Raw genomic sequence first — 21,771 nt, 5'->3', positions numbered from 1 at the left:
AACTACAGAGTCAAATACCATTGTTCATCTGGTGGGCAAACTCAGCATCATGCACCAGCCTTCCCAAAGCTACTTTGCTACTGAAAAGCATAGCCATCTTCAAACCACAGCTTCAGAGACCCACTGTAACCCAGTGATTGCCAGTATGAAGTGCCTTCCATAGTTGATAAGATCTGTGTCCTACCCTAGAATCAGTGTTGACTTTTTACCCTTATGGTGGTGAATGACATTATAGGAGGTAAGGACCCTTAGAAGGTGTTATGATTTAAATTCTTTTCCACCAGATCATGTTTTGAGCCCCTGTTCACCAGTGGATGGTGTTTGGGGAGATTGTGAAACCCATATGGGGCTTAGCTAGTAGAAGTAAGTAGTTCCCTAGGAATGGAGCTTTGAAGGTTCCACCTGCCCACCATTTGCTACAGTGCCCCTCTCTGTGCTTCCTGTCTGTTTCCAAGTGAACAGCCATGCAGCATGCGTGCATGGCCATGTCTTTCCTATCCCACCAAAACTGAAATCTTCTGAGACCATGGGTCAGAATAAATCTTTCTTTCCTCAAGTTGTATCTATCAAGTATTCAGTCCCTAATGACCAACACAAAGGTAATGAATAGAGAGGTGGTTGGGCACAATGACTTGTCACATGGCTTTGTCCTATAGGATGGTCACTCACCTTTAGTTTTTCAGGATCCATTTCCTTAGCCATCTCCTCCTTTCTCATCTCAGCTATTGTTCGAGGCCCCTTTTTGTCTTTGTGTGCATTGAAGCCTTGACTAGAAAGCAGATCTTCAAAGTCAGCAGCCTTTTGTTTCCCTTCTGCAACATAATATTTGGAAACCATCACAACTTTTATTCTTAAACAAAATGTCAAACTGCCACTTCACAGGAGTACAGGAGTATAGATTTTCCATACATTTGTTCCCTTCATAGTTGCCTTGTGAGGAACATTAAAGGCTCTGTGTAACAGATGAGGAAAGTGGAAGAATAGATAACCTAAGAGGTCTGTCCAGAAGCATACAGTGTGTTTATGGCAAGGCCAGGACTGGAGTCTAGATCATTAAAGCCCATTTCATCACCAGTGTAACTTTGTGGATGAAGGTACTCAAGGTTCTACAATGATTACAACTAACTAGCATCAGCAATTAGACAAGAGCCAAGACTTGAATCCTTGACAACCTCCTTGGTATCACTCTCCTGTCTATACCCAGTTGATGGGTTCGGTGGATCCTAGTGCCCTCTCCCTGTAAGTCTGGCTTCAGACTAAATCTCTCTGTATCTTTTTGAAGAGGTAGATCCTGGAAACAAACTCTGTGTGTCTAAAATCCAGCTATGATCACAGGGATGTTGCAGGCATCTGTACCTCTGCTTCTTCATCCAGAGAATGAGGGTGATGTTAACAGTACCGTGTTGTCACGTGAATGAGCTAAAAGCATGATTGGTTATCTCAGTGTTCATTTGAAAATAAAACAGAACAAAACCACAGCAGCCCACACAGTTCGCAGTAATCAACCCAAGGTGTTTTTTTGTTTTGTTTTGTTTTTTTCCTGGTTGGGAATGGTTTGCCGTCTCTCTTCTTAAGAAGCCAGATCACATATGTGCACACCAAAATTAAGTGCTCCCAGGAGACATTCACCCACTATCTTCTCAAAACAATAATGAATGGGACGCCACATGGCTCAACAGAATTGTCCAATGAGTGCCCCAGAGAACTGAAGAATAAACATGACGTCACACATCTCCAGCACATGCATTTCTGTCACAGCAGGGCTGTGAACAAACACTGATATCATGCTCAGCTGGGGTGACACTGAAAGCCAGATGTTCTGGTGCCAAATGACTGGAATTCACATCCAGGCTCTGTCACAAGTCTCAAAAACCTGAGAGATTACTTTTTAGATCTACCTCACAGATTATTCATCTATAATAGAGCTTTGGTTTTGAAGATGCTATAAAATAATACATGAACATGTCTACACTATGCCTGCATGTTGTAAGTGCTCAATCCATGGTAACCACTGTGCAGGAGAATCCCCTTTGTCCATGTTCCTCAAAGAGAATCATCAAGCCAACTGAAAGGCCAAGTGTATCTGACACTATCTGACGAGTTCAATTTTAGCACATATTATTTTTACCTTCATGCCAAGAATCTAATCTAGCAGGGCTGGAGAGACAGCTCAGTAGTTAAAGCAAACAGTACTTGGGGTATGGATTGCCTGATGTCCCTTAAACTCTATAATGGCGTCTTTCAGACATAACATCCCCAGCAGTACGACAATACAGGCAGGTCACCCTGTACCAGTCTCATGTCATCATCCTTACCCAAGTTAGTAGATCCTTTTCCACGTTCGCTCTGCCCTGCAGGCATAGCCGAGAAGCTCACGTTGTAATTGGGTCGGTTCTGAGGGGAGGAGTGAGGCATACTGGACTGTGGCTTAGACTGTGTCTGCTGCCAGTTGTAGCCGGCTGGCTGCTGCCACCCTCCACCCATTGGCTGGGGGGATGCTTTCTGTGGTGAGCTGAGAGGTGGAAATCCTCCACCCAATCCAGTTGGGGTGGTAGGTTTGCTGGCAAATGAAGAGCTACCTATAAAGGAGAAGGGAGAGAGGCAGTAAGGCTATTGAGAGTGGCTTCAAACTTGGGTCACAAGGCATTGCTTGTGATGATTTTAGTGGAAACTGCTTTGGGTGGTAACAGAGTTAACTTTCCTAACAGATAGAGAAATCACAGGCATATCTGCCTGTCATGTCCTCAGTCAGCCCAGGTAGTGCCCTTGCCCTACTTTTTTCTTCAATGAACCAAGAGCAATTCAGAGTACTTTAGTGGGTTTTTTTTTCTCCCTATATCACACAGCCAGCCTATGGCAAAATACTTGAATCTAGATTTTTTAGTCTAAGCCAAAAGACCATACTGTGATACCCTGACCAGACTGCTCCCTCCTAAGCAAGTTTAATTTCTTTACTAGAGTCAAAACTACCAAGTGGTAAGTATTGGGATAAAACAAGTGACCTCATTAAGATTCTACTTAAATGTCAACTATTAGGATTAATTATCATTTGCTATAAGAAAAAGCCTGGTTAGGACCCAAGAGCATTATAGCTGTTTCTAAATTTCACAAATACGTTTCAGTTTTACACTGCCGCATTGAATTGCAGGAGGGATAGTATTGGGGAGGCAAATTGAGAAGCTGAAACACGGTGATCTCCAAAGACCCTTCAAAGAGCCAAAATAATGATGATGATGATGACGATGATGAAACAACTAACACCTATAGATCTTCACAGTGTGTTACGTGTAAGTAAATAGTATCACTAGGTCAATTCAATGCAAAGGGTCACGAGAATATTGTGATCACACAGTTGGTTAACAGAGATGCCCTGACCACGAGCATCTTATCTCTGCACCTCTGCAGCCAAAGTTCTGAGCTGCTTCTAAAAGTCACCCCTTCCTATGGCTTTCTTCTATAGCTATGTCTTTTCATTTAGACCCTGAGAGCCCTCTTCCCTTTCACACATGGATGCTGTATTATAGCATCTGGAATCAACCTGTTTGAGTTTAGTGCTATCTCTCATGCACCATTTGCTCTCCTAGGCATGGGTCCCAAGCCATTCTCCCGCAGGTGCTGAAATGCCTGCCATGTGCCAGGTTGGGCACTTGGATTCTACACAAACAAAGCATCTTGCTTTTCTTAAGATAAATGATTTTTTTAAATTTCTGTGAGCTTCAATGTTCTTATCTACAAAATAACTATGTCTTTATCAGAGTAAGTATAGTATAAACACATAACCATTGCAGGAAGTGTTTCACAGCCCCTGAATTAAACAAACGCAGGTACACTACACACCACAAAACAACATTAACCACATGTTTGACACATTGTAAAGACTCAATGATCAGGGGCTAGAGAGATTGTTCAGCAGTTAAGAGCACTCACTGCTCTTCCGAAGGTCCTGAGTTCAAATCCCAGCAATCACATGGTGGCTCACAACTATCTATAATGAGATCTGATGCCCTCTTCTGGGGTGTCTGAAAACAGCTACAGTGTACTTATAAATAAATCTTAAAAAAAAAACCACACACACACACAACAACAACAACAACAAAAACCTCAATGAGTATTTGGTCAGGTTGGCACTCAAGCCTATCGCTGCCCCTGTCATTTTCCATCACCAACCCCAGTTTTTGAGGCAAGGTCTTACTATGCAACCCATATGGTCTAAAATTCCCTATGTATGCCAAGCTGGCCTCACACTGGTGATCCTCCTGACCTGAGAGTGCTTGGAAATAGAGGCAACACCAACATGTGCTGCCTACCGCTGTCATTTGACAAAATACACCTTCAAGGCCCTCCTCAAGGGAAGCATAAGAGATTGCCTGGAACTCACAAAGCTCCACCCCCACCAAAGCCACCTCTAGGCCAGTTAACTTCTGATTATCCAGGGAGTAGTCGAGCGTTGATGTTGAACTGGAGGCCTCTGTCTATTGTTTTTTTCTGAGTTACTCCTGTATTGTCTAATGAGTGGAAATTTTGGCTTATAATAATCTGCCACTGATGAATCTGTTTGTCCCGTGGCCTTAGTGGGAAAAATCACTTAAAATTTCTAAGCTGTATACCTTAAAAAGTAGAGAAGTGTAAGAAGCCAGGTTCTGAGAAGGAGGCTGTGAGAATTACTGCATTTCCAAACTGCACGTTCAGGTTCCTTGTTTGTGGTGATACAGGTTTAGCTACTCTGAAACTATTGATGCTGTCTGACTATAACTGCAATGTGAGGAAATGTAAGATTCACATGTGGAGTAGAAGGCAAGAAAGAAACTGGGAGTCAGATTAACGGTACACACACACATACTCACATGCATGCATAGACACACACCAATACACACAGACACACACTCACATGCATGCCTGCAGACACACACACACACACACACTATGTCTCCTAGAAGGGAGAGAAATAACACTCCAATAATCATACTTAGTATACAGATCTTGGCTTCTAAATTTTATTCCCCATAAAAATGACTACAGACACCTTACAAAAAGAAGACACCTAGACCTGGAGTATAAGAAGCTTGGGAAATGCCTGACTATCCCACTGTCCACCTTCAATCTGAAATCACATAAGCCAGGGCCCAGGATAGGAGAGCTGACCAGGGTGGCTTCTATGGTTAGGATACGGGTACAGAAAGGATGCCTCTTTCTTTCCCTTGATAGACTTGAGTAAAACAGACATAAAAGGCAAAGGAGAATTCATAAAACAGACCAATGACTGGAAGAACAGCAGAATAAATAATGTCAGAAGTGGTTGATAATCAACTGAACCAAAAAGAAGGCAGTCTGTCTATCCTGAGATAAGTGACATAAATGACAGATAGATAAACAGAAAATAAACGGATAAAGACAGACAGATGGACTGACAGATGGATGGATGGAAGGATGGATGGATGGATGGACAAATGGGTAGATAGATAGATGGATGATAAAGAAAAAAGAGGAAGAAGGGAGAGGGGGAGGGATGGAAGGAGGAAGAAAGGGAGGGAAGGAGGGAGGGGGAGAGGGAAGGAGGGAAAGAGAGAGAGAGAGAAAGAGAGAGAGATCCTTGCAGTATAATGTCACATTATTAATATAGAGAGGTAAGCTGATATGGAAGATACACTTTTTTGGTTGGTTGGTTAGGTTTTTTTGTAGAAACGGCTTAAAAAAAGTCAACACTGACTAGCTTATCTTCCCACCAGCAATGCATAAGGATTCCCTTTTGTCCGTATCAGCACTAGCATTTGTTTTTGTTTTCTTAATGGCATTCATTCTGACTAGGGTAAGATGGAATGTGTGCAATTTTTAATTCTTTTGATGCCTATTGAGGTTGAATGTGTTCCATATCATTTTGGGGGTATTTTTACTTTATCTTTTGAAAACTGTTCATTTTATCAAGTCATTTACTGAGATGATTGATTGATTGATTTTTGAAACAAGGTTTCTCTATGTAGCCCTGGCTGTCCTGGAACTCACTCTTTAGACCAGGCTGGTCTTGAATTAGGAGATCTGACTGTCTCTTCCTCCCAATTGCTGGGATTAAAGGCATGTGTCACCACCACCCAATTTGAGTTTAATTTTTATTTTTGTTTAGTATTTTTTAGTTCATTGTATATTCTAGATATTGATACTCTGAAGTAAAGCAGCAAAGAATTTTCTCCTATTCTGTAGGCGGTATCTTCTTTTAATTAACTTTCCCTTTGCTATACAGAAGATTTTTAATTTCATAAGGTTCCATTTGTTAATGTTGGGCAATATTCCCTAAGCAACTGCACTCCTCTCACGAAAGTCCTTACCTATGTAGACATTGTGCAGAGGAGACCTTTTCTCTACTTTTTCCTCTAATGGTTTCAGAGTTTCAGGACTTTTATGAAGGTCTTTGATCCACTTGGAGTTGGTTTTTATGGGAAGTGAAATATAGGGATTTGTTTTCCTTTTAGTTCAGGTAGATATCCAGTTTTCTTAGTACCATTTGCTTAATCTGCTTTTCTACAATGTATGTTTTTGGCATCTTTGTCAAACCAACATACAAACAAAAAATCCAAGCACATAGCTCTAGCTCTAGCTCTATAGATTACATTCGGGTGTTTCCGTTCACTAACAACAGTCTGGCTTTGTGTCAACACTATACACTATTTCCATTACTATGGCTCTGCAGTATAACCTGAAATCAGGTATGGTGATACCTCCAGCAATATTAATTTTGCCCAGGATTGCATTGGCTCTCTGTGTTCTTTTGTGCCTCCATATGGATTTTAAGGGTCTTTTTCTGTTTCTGTAAAGAGTGGCATTGGAATATGTGTGTGTGTGTGTGTGTGGTGTGTGTGTGTATGTATATATATGTATATATATATACATACATTTTTTTTTTGGGCTTTTTCAAGACAGGGTTCCTCTGTATAGCCCTGGATGTCCTGGAACTCACTTTGTAGAACAGGCTGGCCTCGAACTCAGAAGTAATTTATTGTTTTTTTTGTTTTTTGTTTTTTGTTTTTTTGTCTGTGTGAGGGTGTCTGATCCCTGGAACTGGAGTTAGAGACAAGTGTGAGTGGTTATGTGGGTGCTGGGAATTGAACCTGGGTCCTCTGGAAGAGCAATCAGTGGTCTTAACTACTAAGCCATCCCTTCAGTGCTGGCAGCGAATTTTGATTGGGGTTGCATGAAATCTGTAGATTGCTTGTTCATAGGGTGACCATTTTTACCACGTTAATTCTTGCGGTCCATGGGCGTGGTCGGGGGAGCTTTCCTTCCTTAATGTCTTCCTCTGCTTCTCTCATAAATATTTTAAGGCTTCCATTATGGAGATCTTTCATTCCCTTGGCTAGTTTATTCCAAAGGTTTTGGGATATTCTGTTGTTGCTTTGGAGGCTTCTATGAGAATTTGTTCCCTTTCTTAGCACAAACATTAGTATTCAGGATGGATACTGGCTTTTTATGTTATGTTGGGTTTTTTTTATCCTACTATTTTGCTGAAAGCGTTTATCAGCTTCTACAGTCTTCTGGTGGGGTCCTTCTGGTCTCTCGTGTGTAGAACCATGGACCAACGCATAAAGGTGCTTTTTGGCTTCTTCCTCTCTATTTACATCCATTTTAATCAAGTCTCCTGTCCTATCGCTCTGGCTAAGACTTCCAGCACTACATTAAATAAGAGTGGAGAAAGCGGACATCTTCGTCTTATTTTTGATCTTAGGAGAAATGCTTTGAGTTTTGCTTCATTTAGCACTGGCTATAGGTTGACCACACACTGCTTTTACTATATTAAGATATGTTCCCTCCATTCTGAGCTTTTCAAAGGCTATTGTTGACCAATGTTTGCTTTTTGTCAAGAGTTCTGCCCTGAGTCCGTTTCTATGATGTATGACCTTTGTTGATTTACATACGTTGAACCATCCTTATTTTCTGGAAGGAAGCTAAGCTAAATTGGTCGTGGTGAGTGGTCATTATTACGTGAGCTCAGTTTCCAAGTATTTTACTGGGAGTTTTTGTGTAACTCTATCAGAGAAATTTTGTTGTGGAGTCTTTATCTGGTTTAAACATCAGGATAAAACTGGCTATACCTTTCTTTTAATTTTACGGAATACTTTGAGCAGGGTTGGTACTATAATTTTGTAATGCCCTGGTATAACCAATCGTCTATGAATATATCTGGGCCTGGTGATTTTCAGTTTTAGAGTTTTGTTTTGTTTTGTTTTTTCAGATCACTGCTTAATTTCCTTGCTTGTTACAGAACTGCTTGAATTGTTTTCCATCTTTATTTAACTTCATTAGGTCAAATCATCTGGAAATGCAATTGTTTCTTTTAGGTTTCCCAATTTAGAGGAATGTAAAATTTTAAAGCATGCTCTTGTGATTTTATGAATTTCACAGATACCTGTTGTAATTTCTCCTTCCCCCCTTTAATTTTATTAATGTGCATCTTCTCTTCTTTAGTTGGTGAAGGATTTGCCCATTTTATTTATAACTCATCTCTTCACTGTTCTGTTTTTTGTATTATTTGTCCATTTCTATTTCGCTCACTTCTGCTCCCATTTTTTTTAAGATTTATTTATTTATTTTATGTATGTGAGTACACTGCCCCCGTCTTAAGACATACCAGAAGAGGTCATCAGACCCCATTATAGATGGTTGTGAGCCACCATGTGGTTGCTGGGAACTGAAATCAGGACCTTTGGAAAAGCAGTCAGTGCTCTTAACCGATGAGCCATCACTTCAGTCCTCTGCTCCAATCTATTTATTTCCATCTACTGCTTTTATATTTGGCTTATTCTTGGCTGAGAAAGAAGAATGCTAATGTAATAAATATTTGTGCAAAGCCTTTCTCTCTTCCCAATGGTAAGCCTTCACTTTTCTGTGAATCTCACCTGAAACCCACTTCACAGTAAAAGTGTGTGATCTGAACCCCTTGTGTAACTCTAGTGGCTCTGGGTTGGTTTGGGTTGTTGTTGTTGTGGTGGTGGTGTTTTGTTTTATTTTTTTATAACACTATAATCCCATCCAAGGCACCTCTGGAGCCACTCTAGAACCTCATTAACTGAAAAGGAGGCAAAAAAGCAACTCTTTGAGATGTTACCTGAAAAGAAAGCAAAACAGTCTCTATGGCTAATACTAAGATACTCACACGAGACTCTACTTTGAGAAGCCCACACCTATGCACTCAAACCTGTCTTAATTTCTTCCCCAGTACCTCTCTTCCTCTTAACACTAGTGCTTAAACTCTCACTTTGCTTTGAATTGAGTTCAAGGATCCAGTTTTACCTAAGGTCCCAAAAAAGATTAAGGGAAGTCTTACATTGCTATAGGAACAGTGTAGAGCTGTGCCTTTGTCCCTGACATGGTTGACATTAGCATCAAGTATTATTCACAGCTAAACCTGATAAGTGTATATATACCTAGTGTCCCCAGGTCAGCGAAGGGATCCAGAGTCTGGGGCTTGCTCTGATGGGTGGGGGTGCCATGTGATGAGCCTGTCGGGCTGGTGGCAGCGGATTTGCTCCCCATTCCAAAACCTCCTGAAAAGGAACAGAGATCATTGAAGATGAGTTCGGACCCTGAATTGGATGCTCAAAGTCAAGAGTTCCAGAGAACCCGCTCGGCTGCCTCTAAGGCAAATTAGGATGGAGTCTGAAAGAGTGTGAAAAGTCTCTGGATACTCTTACTGTGATTTAGGAGAGTGGTGACCTGAAGTAAGAACAACACACGGGTCAGGCATGAGATCTTCGTGGTCCATGCCTGCCTTTGCCCGTGTTTACCTCTCCTGTACCAGCTCTCTCTCTTCAGAGATCTGGATTCAGGCTGTATCTCAACGCCCCCCCCACCCCCTGGAGGGGTCTTGCTTATCATCTTTGAACTACACCATTTTTAACTTTAAAATGTTTTGTATGAATCACTTATTTTATGTGCATGGGTGTTTTTTGCCTGTATGTTTGTATGTGTACCTTGTGTTTACAATACCCACAGAGATCAGAAGAGGGCATCAGGTGCCCTGGAATTAGAGTTACAGAGAGTTGAGAGCCACTATGTGGGTGCCAGGAATCTAGCTTGGGTCCACCGCAAGAGCAAACAATGTTCTTAACCATTGAACCATCCTGCCCATTAACTTCTTTTAAAATATAATTCAAAGTCACAGGTAATAAAAGCAAAAAGTGGACAAATTGAATGAGAAAAAAACTGTATGGCAAAAGGCATAGTTAACAGAGTTTAAAAAAAACAGTCAAATATACAATCGGGGACAGTATTTGCCAACCTTTATTCTGATAAAGAGTTTGAGCCACAGTATGTAAAAAAATAAAAATAAAAAAAATAAAAAAGCAACTAAAGCTTAATAATGAATTGACAAATGACTTGATTTAAAAATAAGCAAGGATATTTCAGCTAAGAAAATTTTCAAATGATCACAACACATAAAAAGATTCTCAACATCACTCTCTTAGTTACTTTTTTATTGCTGTAATGGGCACCATGACCAAGGCAACAAACAGAAGAAAGCGTTTAAGGGGCTTACAGTTCCAGACAATTAGAGTCCTTGACTATCATGGCGGGGAGCATGGCAGCAGGCAAGCACAGTGCTGGAGCACTACTTGAGAGCTTACATCTTATCCACAAGCATGAGGCATAAAAAGCCAACTGGGAATGGGGTGGGGGTTTTGAAACTTCAATCCCACTCTCAGTGACACACCTTCCCCTTCTCAAACAGTTCCACCAACTGGGACCAACTATTCATGTATATGTACATTCTTATTCAAATCACCACAGTCACTAGTTATTAAAGGAAATGCCAATCATGTAAACAATGAGATATTACCTTATACATGTCAAGATTGGCATTTGTTAAAAAAAAAATCAGAAGTGTTTGTAAAAATGGGAAGGAATTAGAATCCTTGTCCACGGTGGATAGGAACAAAGCAGGGCACAGTTACTGTGGGAAGTAGTATGCAACATCGCCACAGATTTAAAAGACCATGATTCAGCACCCATATTCCTGGGGATACATCCAAGGTAGTCATTAAAATAAGGACCATAGTCACCGCATTAGACCTGGCCACTGAAAACGACAGGAAAGAAAAAAAAATGTGGTATTATATGAACAGTGAAATATGAGTTAGCCTTAAAAAAGGAAGAAATAGTCCTATGGACTACAATATGGATAAACCTTGGGACATTTTATAAAATGACATAAGGCACTCACAAAAACACAAATGCTATGACATTCTACTTAGTAGGAAACCTATCCACTTTTCTATTGAAAGCTGGTTATCTGGGGCTGGGGGAAAGAAACCATGGGAACTATTGGTGGGCGTGGAGCTTTAGTCATGAGCAATGAGGGAGGGTCCATTTACATTGCTTTACTTACACTTACTTTGCTGTGTAGGATAAATAAACATTGTTCCCCCCATTTCTCAGATGAGAAAACTGAAGCTGAGACTTATCCAAAAACAACAACATAAAAACAAAACAAACAACAACAACAAAAAAAAAACAAAAACAAAAACAGGAGAGTCTGAGTGGTAGAGCCAGTTCAGATTCATCTAATTGTATTGTTGAGTTAGATATACAGCAGATGAGTCTTGGAAAGTTAAATAGCACACACACACACACACACACACACACACACACACACACACACACACACACTTCATGTCACTAAGCACATTGGTCTGCAGATCTTTGGGAATGATCAAACTACACAGTGTACTACAATATTCCAAGCATCCACCTCATCTTGGCTGAAGGACCATGCGTTTACCACTGGTCACGTGCATACAAAAATAACCCACTGGTTTTTACCTGGTTTGGTGTGCCAGTCCCAACCTCCAGCAATGTCGGGCTGGATGTTCACAGCAGGAGTACTAGAAGCTGCAAATGGAGAGAAGATGGGTGAGAACAAGGCAGCTCAGAACCTGCTCTTCTGAGTTTGCACAGGACAATCGAGCCTGCATGGCTCTGCACAGCTTTTACGTAGCTAATGGATCCATTCTGCTGCTGGGCTTTTACTCCACTCTGCAACAGGGATATTTGCTGTTCTCATCTGTGCATGCTCACAAGAACTTGGCAGAAGCTGTTCATTCCTTGGCTCATCTTTATGTACCTCTGTATCCACTGACTTGGAATTATAGTTGTGTGGGTGCCTGTCTTCATTAAATTCTGAGTCCCTTGAATGGAAGAACTATCTCATTCATCTTTGTGTACCCCACTTATATACTTAAGATTCTGGGCCGTGCCAAAAGAAGGAAATATCCTTAAGCTCAACGTGGCTTAGCTCGGCACAGACAAGGGCACCAAGGCACAAACCTCTCAGAACTGGGGCCCTGTTTTCTCCTTGACTGCAGCATGGATTGAGAGTGATGAGCCACTCAGAACACTAATTAGCCAAAAACTATGCATCACCCACTATGCTGGTGGCAGATATGTGTCTACGGTCACTCAAAAAGAAACCCGTTAGAGGGGTTGGAGAGATGGCTCAGCGGTTAAGAGCACTGACTGCTCTTCCAGAGGTCCTGAGTTCAATCCCCAGCAACCACATGGTGGCTCACAACCATCTGTAATGTGATCTGATGCCCTCTCTGGTGTGTCTGAAGACAGCTACAGTGTACTCATGAAATACATGAGTACATGAAATAAATAAATTAATCTTTAAAAGAAGAAGAAGAAGAAACCCATTAGAGCTTCAAGAGAGCACACTCTGACCCCTCACAAAGTTCCAAGCAGAACGGAAATGAAACGTGCTGCTGGAGGAGAGAATCTTGCCCTAGGAAGTTGCCCACAAAATTCAGGAGAATTCAGTCACTAAGGCAGTATTACAAGTAGGATTGAAAACACACACATACACACCACATATACGCCCCCACACACAAACCACATATACACCACACATACACATCCCACATACACACACCACACATACAAACCACACACATCCCACTTACACACAACACACATGCACACATCACATACATACCACACACCACCCATAAACATCACATGTACATATACCACACACAACACAAGCAAACACCCACATTCCACACAAACAAAGGACCTAAGGCACCAGGACGAGAATTCTAAGGCTTCATTGTCATCTGTTGTATCTCTCTAGTGCCAGGTACCTTCCCATCGGTTCATGCATTTAAAAGCACACACCATTACACCACTATTAGTGACAATGGTTCTTTCCTTTCTACTCTGCCCTGCTCCAGCTCAGCAGTCACTCAAGAAAAAGTTCCAAAAGTCGACAGCTTTTTTAACATTTGCTCTCTGGCTTTCTTTACATTCTGATGTTAAGTCTAATATCCATCAGGATGCAAAATGAAGAAAGAGAGCAAGAGAAACCTGAATTGCTGAAAAGAATAATAAAAGATAGGAAGGAGGGGAACTGGAAATAAGATCCCAGGCCTGAGGATGGTGCGGTAAACGAGGTCTACACAGGCCACTCATAAATCAGTCAGATACGATGTTAATTTATTGAGCAGATAATACATGTATTATTCTAGTGAGTGACTGTTATAAAAGTATTAAGATACCTTTCATTCTTTCATTGCACAGGAAACTTTGGAATCTGGTGTTTGCCTTATACGTGGAACACATTTCAAATCAGACTAACCCATCATGACTACTCTGCAGCCATGCAAGGCTAGCAACTACCACAATAGACAAGCGCACGCACACTTACACACACACACACAAAGTACTCAGTGTTGTCTTGTGGACAACCACTCCACTATTCCACCGATTAGAATAGAAAACACTTTCTTACCATGCACTGTAGGGGAAGGGCTTCTCGTGGGCTGCAGAAAGGGGTCGCTAGAAGCACTGGATGTGTTTAGAAAGGAGCCCAACAAATCCTGACCTGGTGGCTTAGCAGGGGCTCCAAAAGGGTCAAAGGTGGCACCTAGAAAACAAAGGGAAATGGCATTTCTTTATCTTGTCAGTTAATTGTTATAATATTGAAAAGCTGCCACCATTATTTAGTCAAACACTAGAAATATGAGGATGATACTTGCCTCCTGACTTCCCCAGCCCTTCCTAGCCTCACAACGTTCTCTGGAGCTAACAGTGGGTCCCACACAACAGGAATTACCCCACCTCTGTAGATGAAAGAGTCTGGATTTATTTAGTAGAAAAGCTATAACTCTAAATGAGTGTCCAATTAGCTTTTTATAAATCCTGTCTGTGTATATGTATTATGTGTGTTTATTTGTGTGTTTGTATGGTGTGTGTATTATGTTAATGTGTGTGTAGTATATATATGTGTAGTGTGTATTAGTGTGTATGATATGTGTGTGTATGGTGTGTGTAGTGTGTTAATATGTGTGTGTAGTATATATATGTGTAGTGTGTGTATTAGTGTGTGTAGTGTGTTAATGTATACGTGTGGTATAGGTATGTGCAGTATGTGTGTTAGTGTATATGGTGTGTGTGTATGTGTATTATGTGTGTATGGTGTGTACAGTGTGTTAGTGTGTGTGTAGTGTATGTATATGTAGCGTATGTTAGTGTGTGTGTAATATATGTATGTAGGTATGTGTAGTGTATGTGTCACTACAGTGTGTGTGTGTGTGTGTGTGTGTGTGTGTGTATACATCACAACACAGAGCACAGACATCTGTTCTCATCTTCTGCCTTGTTTGAGACGGTGTCATTTTTCTGCTGCATACATCAGGCTAGCTGGCCTGGAACTCCTGGCTCATCTTCCTCTACTTCCCATCTCCTTGGAGAAGTCCTGGGATTACAGGTATTCACCTTAAATATCCAGCTTTTATGTGTGTTCTGGGGATTGAGACTCAGCTTCTGAAACTTGTATGGCAAGCTTTTTTACTCAATGAGCTATCTCTCCAAGCCAGCTTTTGAAAATCTTAGTAACATAAAACCAGTAAATCGTAGTCACAGAGTGCCCAAGAAAACAAGGTCAACACAGATGAATCCATGAGTTACGCAAACTGTGTATAGGCTACAGGGATTCAGTGACTAATGAGTGCTCATGTAAAAGGAATTAATGGGAAAATACCAGACAGAGGACACTACTACTATAAAGAAAAATGATAGAAAACCCCCTCATGGGACTAGGGATGTAGCTCAATTGGTAGAGTATTTGCCTATCAGACACGAAGCCTTGGGTTTGATTCCCAGCATCACATAGAACTAGGCATGGTGGCACATGCCTATAATCACACAATTTAGGAGGTGTAAATGGAAAGATATTGGAAGTTTAAGGTCATCTTGGGCTACACAATGAGTTCAAGCTCAGCTTGAGTTATGTAAGACCCATCTCAAAAGAAAAAGGCAACCCCACTAAGTAGGCTTTGCTTTGATGTTGTATGAAGTGAGTTTCAGTTCACTTGAAAGCTAAAGGCAGAGTAAAACCTGAGGAGTGAGTAAAGCTGAGCTCTCAGCCTTTTTTGAGTCCATGGGAAACAAGTGTTTCTGACTCAGCTTCTTGGAGCTACAGCAGCAGTCCTCAACCTGTGGGTCCTGGCCTCTTTGGGGCCCTTTCATAGGAGTCACCTAAGACCACCAGAAAAACATATGTTTGCATTATAATTGATACCAGTAGCAAAATTATAGTTATGAAGTAACACTGCAAATAATTGTATGGTTGGGATCACCACAACATGAGGAACTGTATCAAAGGGCCGCAGCATTAGAAAAGTTGAGAACCACTGAGCTAGAGAACTAAGTAAGGGAACTAAGAAGGTGGGAATCCCTGGTTGTCAGCAATAGTGAATCTTCTTGGGGCTATACTGTGTTATAGAGGTGACCTTGGGTGGTCCTCAACTTCTCCCTGACAAACGGAAGTGCCATTACCTTCACTCATTCCTGGAGAAACTGAGGTTCAGAAATTATCTTTTGTTCAACTCCAGGAAATACTTTAGGCTAGACTCATAGTCAAATTTTCCAGCTCAAAACTCCAGATAACCCCCACAGGCCCTAGTCACGAAGTGTGACACCAATCACCAAGCTGCATGGAGACAACTGCCCTGATTTCTCACTGTGGAGCAAGGAACAAAAAAAATCTCCTTGAACTACCTAAAGTGAGATGTCACTTCCAAATCTGTAGGTACCAAGCTGATGACTGCTTGCATCCTGGAGTGGGGCTGACCCATTCTAGAAATAGAGCCTGAGAGCCAAACCAGCGAACAGACACTTCCCACTGTCACGACGTGTTGAGGCATGTGGCTCACAAGTTTACAGCTATGGTGTCAGTGGCAAGCACAATGCTCTCCCAACACTTGGCGGAGTTGCAGTAGCAATACCTATACTGTTTCCAGCCATGCAGTCCAGGATGCACATCCTTGACCCCATTTATGACCTCATCCTCTCTAACACAGAACACTAGGGCTTGCAGGGTAGCTGTAAGAGGACAACTGGTAAACCCACTTGTTTCTAGGTTGAAGCTAATCAATGGAGAAAACACTAAAGACTTCTTAGATTACTAGAGCACTTTTAATAGCACCTTGTTTAAGAAATTCCCTAATAGCCAAAAGTGAAGTGCAAATAGTATGGATGAAAACTCAAGAGTTAGTCTTTACCATTATGCCCATAAGTATAATCCCTAACTAAGAAAATTAAGATGATTTTTGTTGTTGTGTTGGTAGTGAGACAGGGCCTCACTACGTAACCCTGCCTGGCCTAGGACTCCCTATATAGACCAGGCTGGCCTGAAAAATCACAGAACCCCACCTGCCTCTGCCTCCCAATTGCTGGGATTAAAGGCATGTGCTACCACACCTGGCCAAATTAAGTTCTTAACAAGGCTCCCCAACTAGTTAAGTGTTAGTCCTGTGTGATTCAAATGCAGGTCATTAATTCTAGACTTGGCATCCTTTCTGATTCTTTTTGGAGGGACAGGACACTGGAGCCATACATCTAGGACTGCCACTAACAACTGGGGATGCTCATCATCGTATCTATGATGTCACAGACAGAATTAACTAATGTCGAAGGTGCCTTCTAGCTCTGCCATGAATGCACCAAGCAGCATAGGACATGGCAAGTTAAATTATCAAACATCCTTAGGATGGTTTGTCTTAAAATTCAGCCATGGAACACTGTGCTGTCTTCAATCTTGGGATTTTGTTTTCCTGAAAGACCTTCTTACTCATCCTGATGAATCAGAACTGGATGGAAGAAAGCAAAGCACAGAAGAAAGAGCCACAATGTGGGATGCAGGCTCCCGGGTATACATCTAGCCACCACCAGCCCAAACCCTGTGATTCTGATTCCCCTTCTCACAAAAGAGGCAGCCAGCAGAACTTCAAAAGCCAAGACCAGCCCCTGAGCCTCCAGCGAAGGTGAAGGATTAGCATGGGAAAAGGTTCCTACAGCATCCTCCCAGCCTAGGTGGTTGAGATTCATCTCTTTACGATTTCTAATGCAGCAGCATCTTGGTTAACAGTGCCGGTCACAGAGCTGCTTTGTGCTGGTTATTCAGAAGCTGCAGTGAATCTCTGGTACCCAGCCAGATCACCTTGCAAGCGTTAATGCTGTGGCTGGCCAGGAAAAAGAAGAGTCACGTTTGTAGTGGTGTGTCAAGTGAACCTAGCTAAGTATATATGGCTCAGACGCCCTACAAAGACCAGCCACACTTCTTTCCACAGACGTGCTGCTGGTCTGAGCCTCTCAAGTATATCCTGGTGTATTCAAACACTTCACTGTATAGCCAGGGTATATCTAGAAAACTAGAATTCAAAGAAAGTATTTCAGGAGGTCTGGGGGAAAGCTCTGAGTCCACATGTCAAGTTTGGACCCTGGCCCCATCTACGCCCAGCTGTTTGAACAAATGCTGCTAATTAAACTCTACGCTTTCATTTCCTCAACTCGGAAGTGGAAATAACAGTAGCATCTGTCTACTGGATTTTAAAAGAAGCGATGCATATTTAATCATGTATTCCATATCTGGCAAGTGGTGGGTACCACATAAATATCAGCTGCTGTAGTAAATAATAGCTCATCCATCTCCATCTTCAAACAGAAGTAACTAAAGTTGACTCAAGGCTTAAGTCCCAAGAAGAGGAAATGAAGAGTAAGAAGTTAAGCCAGAGGATCAGGATGCCTGCTTCAAGAGAGTGACTTCTGGAGGTAACAGGAAAGCTGCACCCATGACATCTCAGTGATAGAACTGGCTAAACAAGACCTGCTCAGTGACAGCACCAGGGGGCATGCCAACACAGACAAAGTTCCCAAAGCCCCACCCCTAGATGAAGAGCAGTGGATCAACAGAGTAACTGACTTTTCCTCCGTGGACAAGTCCCAGATAGGTTATGCAATCCTAAGTAGTCAGCCCTAAATGCAGATGAGCAACACTACAGGGACTCAGGAGCTTGAGACAGATGTAACAATAATGACAAAGAAGAGACAGATGTAACAATAATGACAAAGAAGAGACAGATGTAACAATAATGACAAAGAAGAGATTATGAACTTCAGAACTGAGTGAGGGGGACATGGGGGGAGTTGGAGGAGGGAGGAGACAAGGGGGAAATGATGTAAATATAGTATTCATGTATAAAATATTCAAAAGAGTAAATAAGAGAGAGTATGGATCTTAAATATAACCCCATATCTTTCTACCAAAATGGATAATGTTTGTATGTGTTGTATGTTTTTCCAAGAAACTGTCTAGAAAAACTAGAAAAGTTCAGCTTATTAAAGCATTTGAGTTTTACTTGTTTGGCCCCAAAGTTATTCCTAAAATCAAAGATAGCAGAAAAATAGAAAGATTACCTTCTCCCACTCTTAGGGTTGGCGATGCAGAGGCGGAGGTGGCGGTTCGGCGCGGTGTGGACTGTGCAGACACAGGTCCACTAGGATGAAACACATCTTCTACCCCAGCCTGTCCTGCCTGAGCAGGACCTGTGGCACCTACACCCCCAAACAGGTCACTCAGCAACTCAGAATTGCTGGGAGGAGCTGCCAAGGAAGAGAAGTTCGTGCTCACATCAGACCCTTCCAGGCCCAGGAGGTCCACTTCCTCTGGGGGAGGAGGCGCAGCTGGCTCCTGCTGCTTTTTGCCTGGCTTCTTGGCTCCATGAGGCTTATCACCCTCTGCATTGCCATGGGGGCTGGAGAGAGTCAGTAGCTCATCATCTGACTGCTCACTTTCCTGATTCACCAGGGCAGCGTGGTCCTCCTCACAGCGTGACTTCTCTGATTTCTGATCTAAAAAAGACCAATGTGCAAATAAACGATTATATGACTGACTGCTGGGTCAGGTGAGTTTTGTTATGTTTACATTGTTGCAGAAAGAGAAAATAGGCTACTGGAGATATTAAGTAATATATTTTACATACCTTTGCAAAAATGTAAAAACCACAGGCAGATAAGTGACTACATTTGGATTAAATCCCAGCACTCGGAGTCAGAGGCAGGAGGATTTCTGAGTTCGAGGCCAGCCTGGTCTACAAAGTGAGTTCCAAGACAGCCAGGGTTATACAGAGAAACCCTGTCTCAGAAGAAAAACAAAACAAAACAAAACAACAACAACAACAAAACCCTAAGTTTATCTACAGAGATTCTTTCTTTTTAAAAACATTTTGTCTTATGTGTTTGCATGAGTGCCTGTATTGGGTATGCCTGGACACCATGTGTGTGTGCTTGGTGCCTCTAGAGGCCAGAAAAGGACATTAGATTCCCTGCAATTGGCGTTACAGACAGTCCTCTGTAAGAGCATCACATGCTCTTGACCACTAAGCCAACTCTCCAGGCCCATACAGAAATTATGTCTACATATTAACACGGCAGTGGAAAGGGATAGGTAATGACTTATTAGAAACCATTACTGTGAGAAAGGAGCAAGGTAAGGACCAAGAAAGAGACCAACAATCTATCTACAAGCCATATCTGCCTGGGCTTCCGAGTCTGTTCCATTTTTCAAAAGAAGATTTTGTAAACAAACCTTTGGAGCCAAAGGAATCATATGAATACTTTTTAACCTAACATTGAAAACATCTGGGAGTGTTGTCTTACAAACACACATCAGGGGGATCAAGAAAATGTTACTGAGGACATCTCTGAGGCTGAATCCCCAACCCTTTCTCTTATAAAGTTTGAATATTCCATTCTATACCACACTTCATAGCTATCGCCTACAGACTGCAAAGCAATCGTGGCCAGGGTACATTAACTAGGGTGCCAGTGGCTGTCCCCTCAAGATCATAATGTAAAGCACTAAGTTAAGAAGGAATCGGGAAATGCCTCCAGTTGTGGGAGAAAATAGCACAGCGGTAGAGCCCTGTGTGGGCTAATGGTTGCTAAAGCAACTAGCAGAGATACAGGCCACGGTGACTTCCTTCACCATGCTTGGAGCTACAGTCCTTGAGACAATGCCCAGCTCGGTCTTTAGAATATCTGCTTACAGGCAGCAATGCTTTGTTTTGCCTTTCTGAGTTGTCACCAGCCTAAAGAGGGATCTTAGCATGCATCACACTTCATCAGTCTTGAAAGATATGGCTTAGAAATACTGCAAATGAGGAAGGTAGGACATAGCCGACATTGGCTTTCTGGTCAGTCTGAGCACTCGTGGCCTGGAAAGACGTCAAGATGCCAATTTGAAAAACATGAAGGGAAGAGTTTGAAATAAGGGAGAAAGGAACCTTCCATTGACACTGCTTCAAGAAGAGTTTTAATAATACCAGACAACTTAACCACTTTATCATCGAATCATCCTAAGGTCAAGGCGCTGCCATACCTTGCCAACAGAGAGAGGCAAAGAAGCCTCCTTGCCCAAGATTCCTGGGATGGTCTGGTGGGAGATCGGCTGGAGCCTGACCTGCAAGACAAAAGGTCCCAAGGTCAACCGAACACAGGAAACAAAACCACACAGTGTGTAACTGGAGGCTTCATTCTGAAAACTCAAGCCATCCAAGAGCCATACCCCCTAAGGCCAGAGTGTCCTGATGCTCCTGCTGAGAGGAGAAGAGGATGCTGGGGTTCACATCTTTTGTGCAGTAGTGTTCCCATGGTGGAGTTAAGTCGATCACTTTGTCTTGGGGCTGGACTTCTATATCCAGTGTCACTTGGAACAGCTGAGGATATTTTTCTGGTACATCACATGCATCCAGCTCAGGCCTAATGGAAAGAAAAACAGCAGCACAAACAGTGCAGTCAGCAGGATGCTCAACACAGGACCCGGCTCACGCTGTCGAGTTCTGCTTGAAACTCACTTCTAGGTTGACTCGGGTACTAACTAGGTGCTACTTTGCTATGCCTCAGTTTTCTCATGTAGAGAAAACAGAAGAATAACACTTCTTCACATTGTTGGACTACTATGGAACATATTAATAGAAGCGCTGTGAGAAGCAGAGTTGATATGTCTGGCCAGTATTAACTGGCATGGCTAAATGGGTCATCAAAACAGTGAAACAGGTCCAAAGCCACCTTCTGAACCTGAACCTCTGAACCCCTTCATAGTTTCCTGTTTCTTAGCTCCAGCAACCATCCCCACCACCCCAGATTCAGCCACACCCTGAGATCTATAGCCACATTACGTTATAGCATCAGCAGGTCCATATTCAGTGCAGCTGGGTTCCCCAGAACCTCTTTTGGTACTATAGCCAGCCAGCCCTTGTGAGGAGTCACTGCTTATGCCATCCCAGAAATTAAACTCTACCATTCCTGTTGGGGATAGCTAGCCACAAACACACAGGATCAAGGTCATAGTCCTTTGTTCCCTAACATGGAACGTTAGACCTTTCTAGTTAACTCAATCCATTTGCTCTTCTTTAGATCAACCATACTCAATGGAAAGACTTCAAA

The 21,771-nt window shown here is 42.2% G+C and overlaps 1 protein-coding gene across 6 annotated transcripts in view; it reads right to left on the bottom strand.

The window, feature by feature from the left end:
- Dnajc6 (DnaJ heat shock protein family (Hsp40) member C6) overlaps window positions 1-21,771 on the bottom strand; it is a 146,152-nt gene that overhangs the window by 5,230 nt on the left and 119,151 nt on the right. For all 6 annotated transcript variants that reach the window (NM_198412.2, NM_001355179.1, NM_001164585.1 and 3 more), the window contains 8 exons: window positions 20,891-21,084; window positions 20,705-20,785; window positions 18,742-19,176; window positions 13,775-13,909; window positions 11,809-11,877; window positions 9,414-9,533; window positions 2,316-2,579; window positions 670-812 (listed from right to left, as the gene is read on the bottom strand). In NM_198412.2, coding sequence (NP_940804.1) covers window positions 670-812; window positions 2,316-2,579; window positions 9,414-9,533; window positions 11,809-11,877; window positions 13,775-13,909; window positions 18,742-19,176; window positions 20,705-20,785; window positions 20,891-21,084 — 1,441 coding nt within the window. The remainder of the gene's footprint in view (window positions 1-669; window positions 813-2,315; window positions 2,580-9,413; window positions 9,534-11,808; window positions 11,878-13,774; window positions 13,910-18,741; window positions 19,177-20,704; window positions 20,786-20,890; window positions 21,085-21,771) is intronic.

This window comes from Mus musculus, chromosome 4 (assembly GCF_000001635.26).
Source record: "Mus musculus strain C57BL/6J chromosome 4, GRCm38.p6 C57BL/6J".
Taxonomy (NCBI): Eukaryota; Metazoa; Chordata; class Mammalia; order Rodentia; family Muridae; genus Mus; species Mus musculus.
The sequence above is the reverse complement of the archived record's forward strand: the minus strand, read 5'-3'. Positions and strand labels throughout refer to the sequence as shown.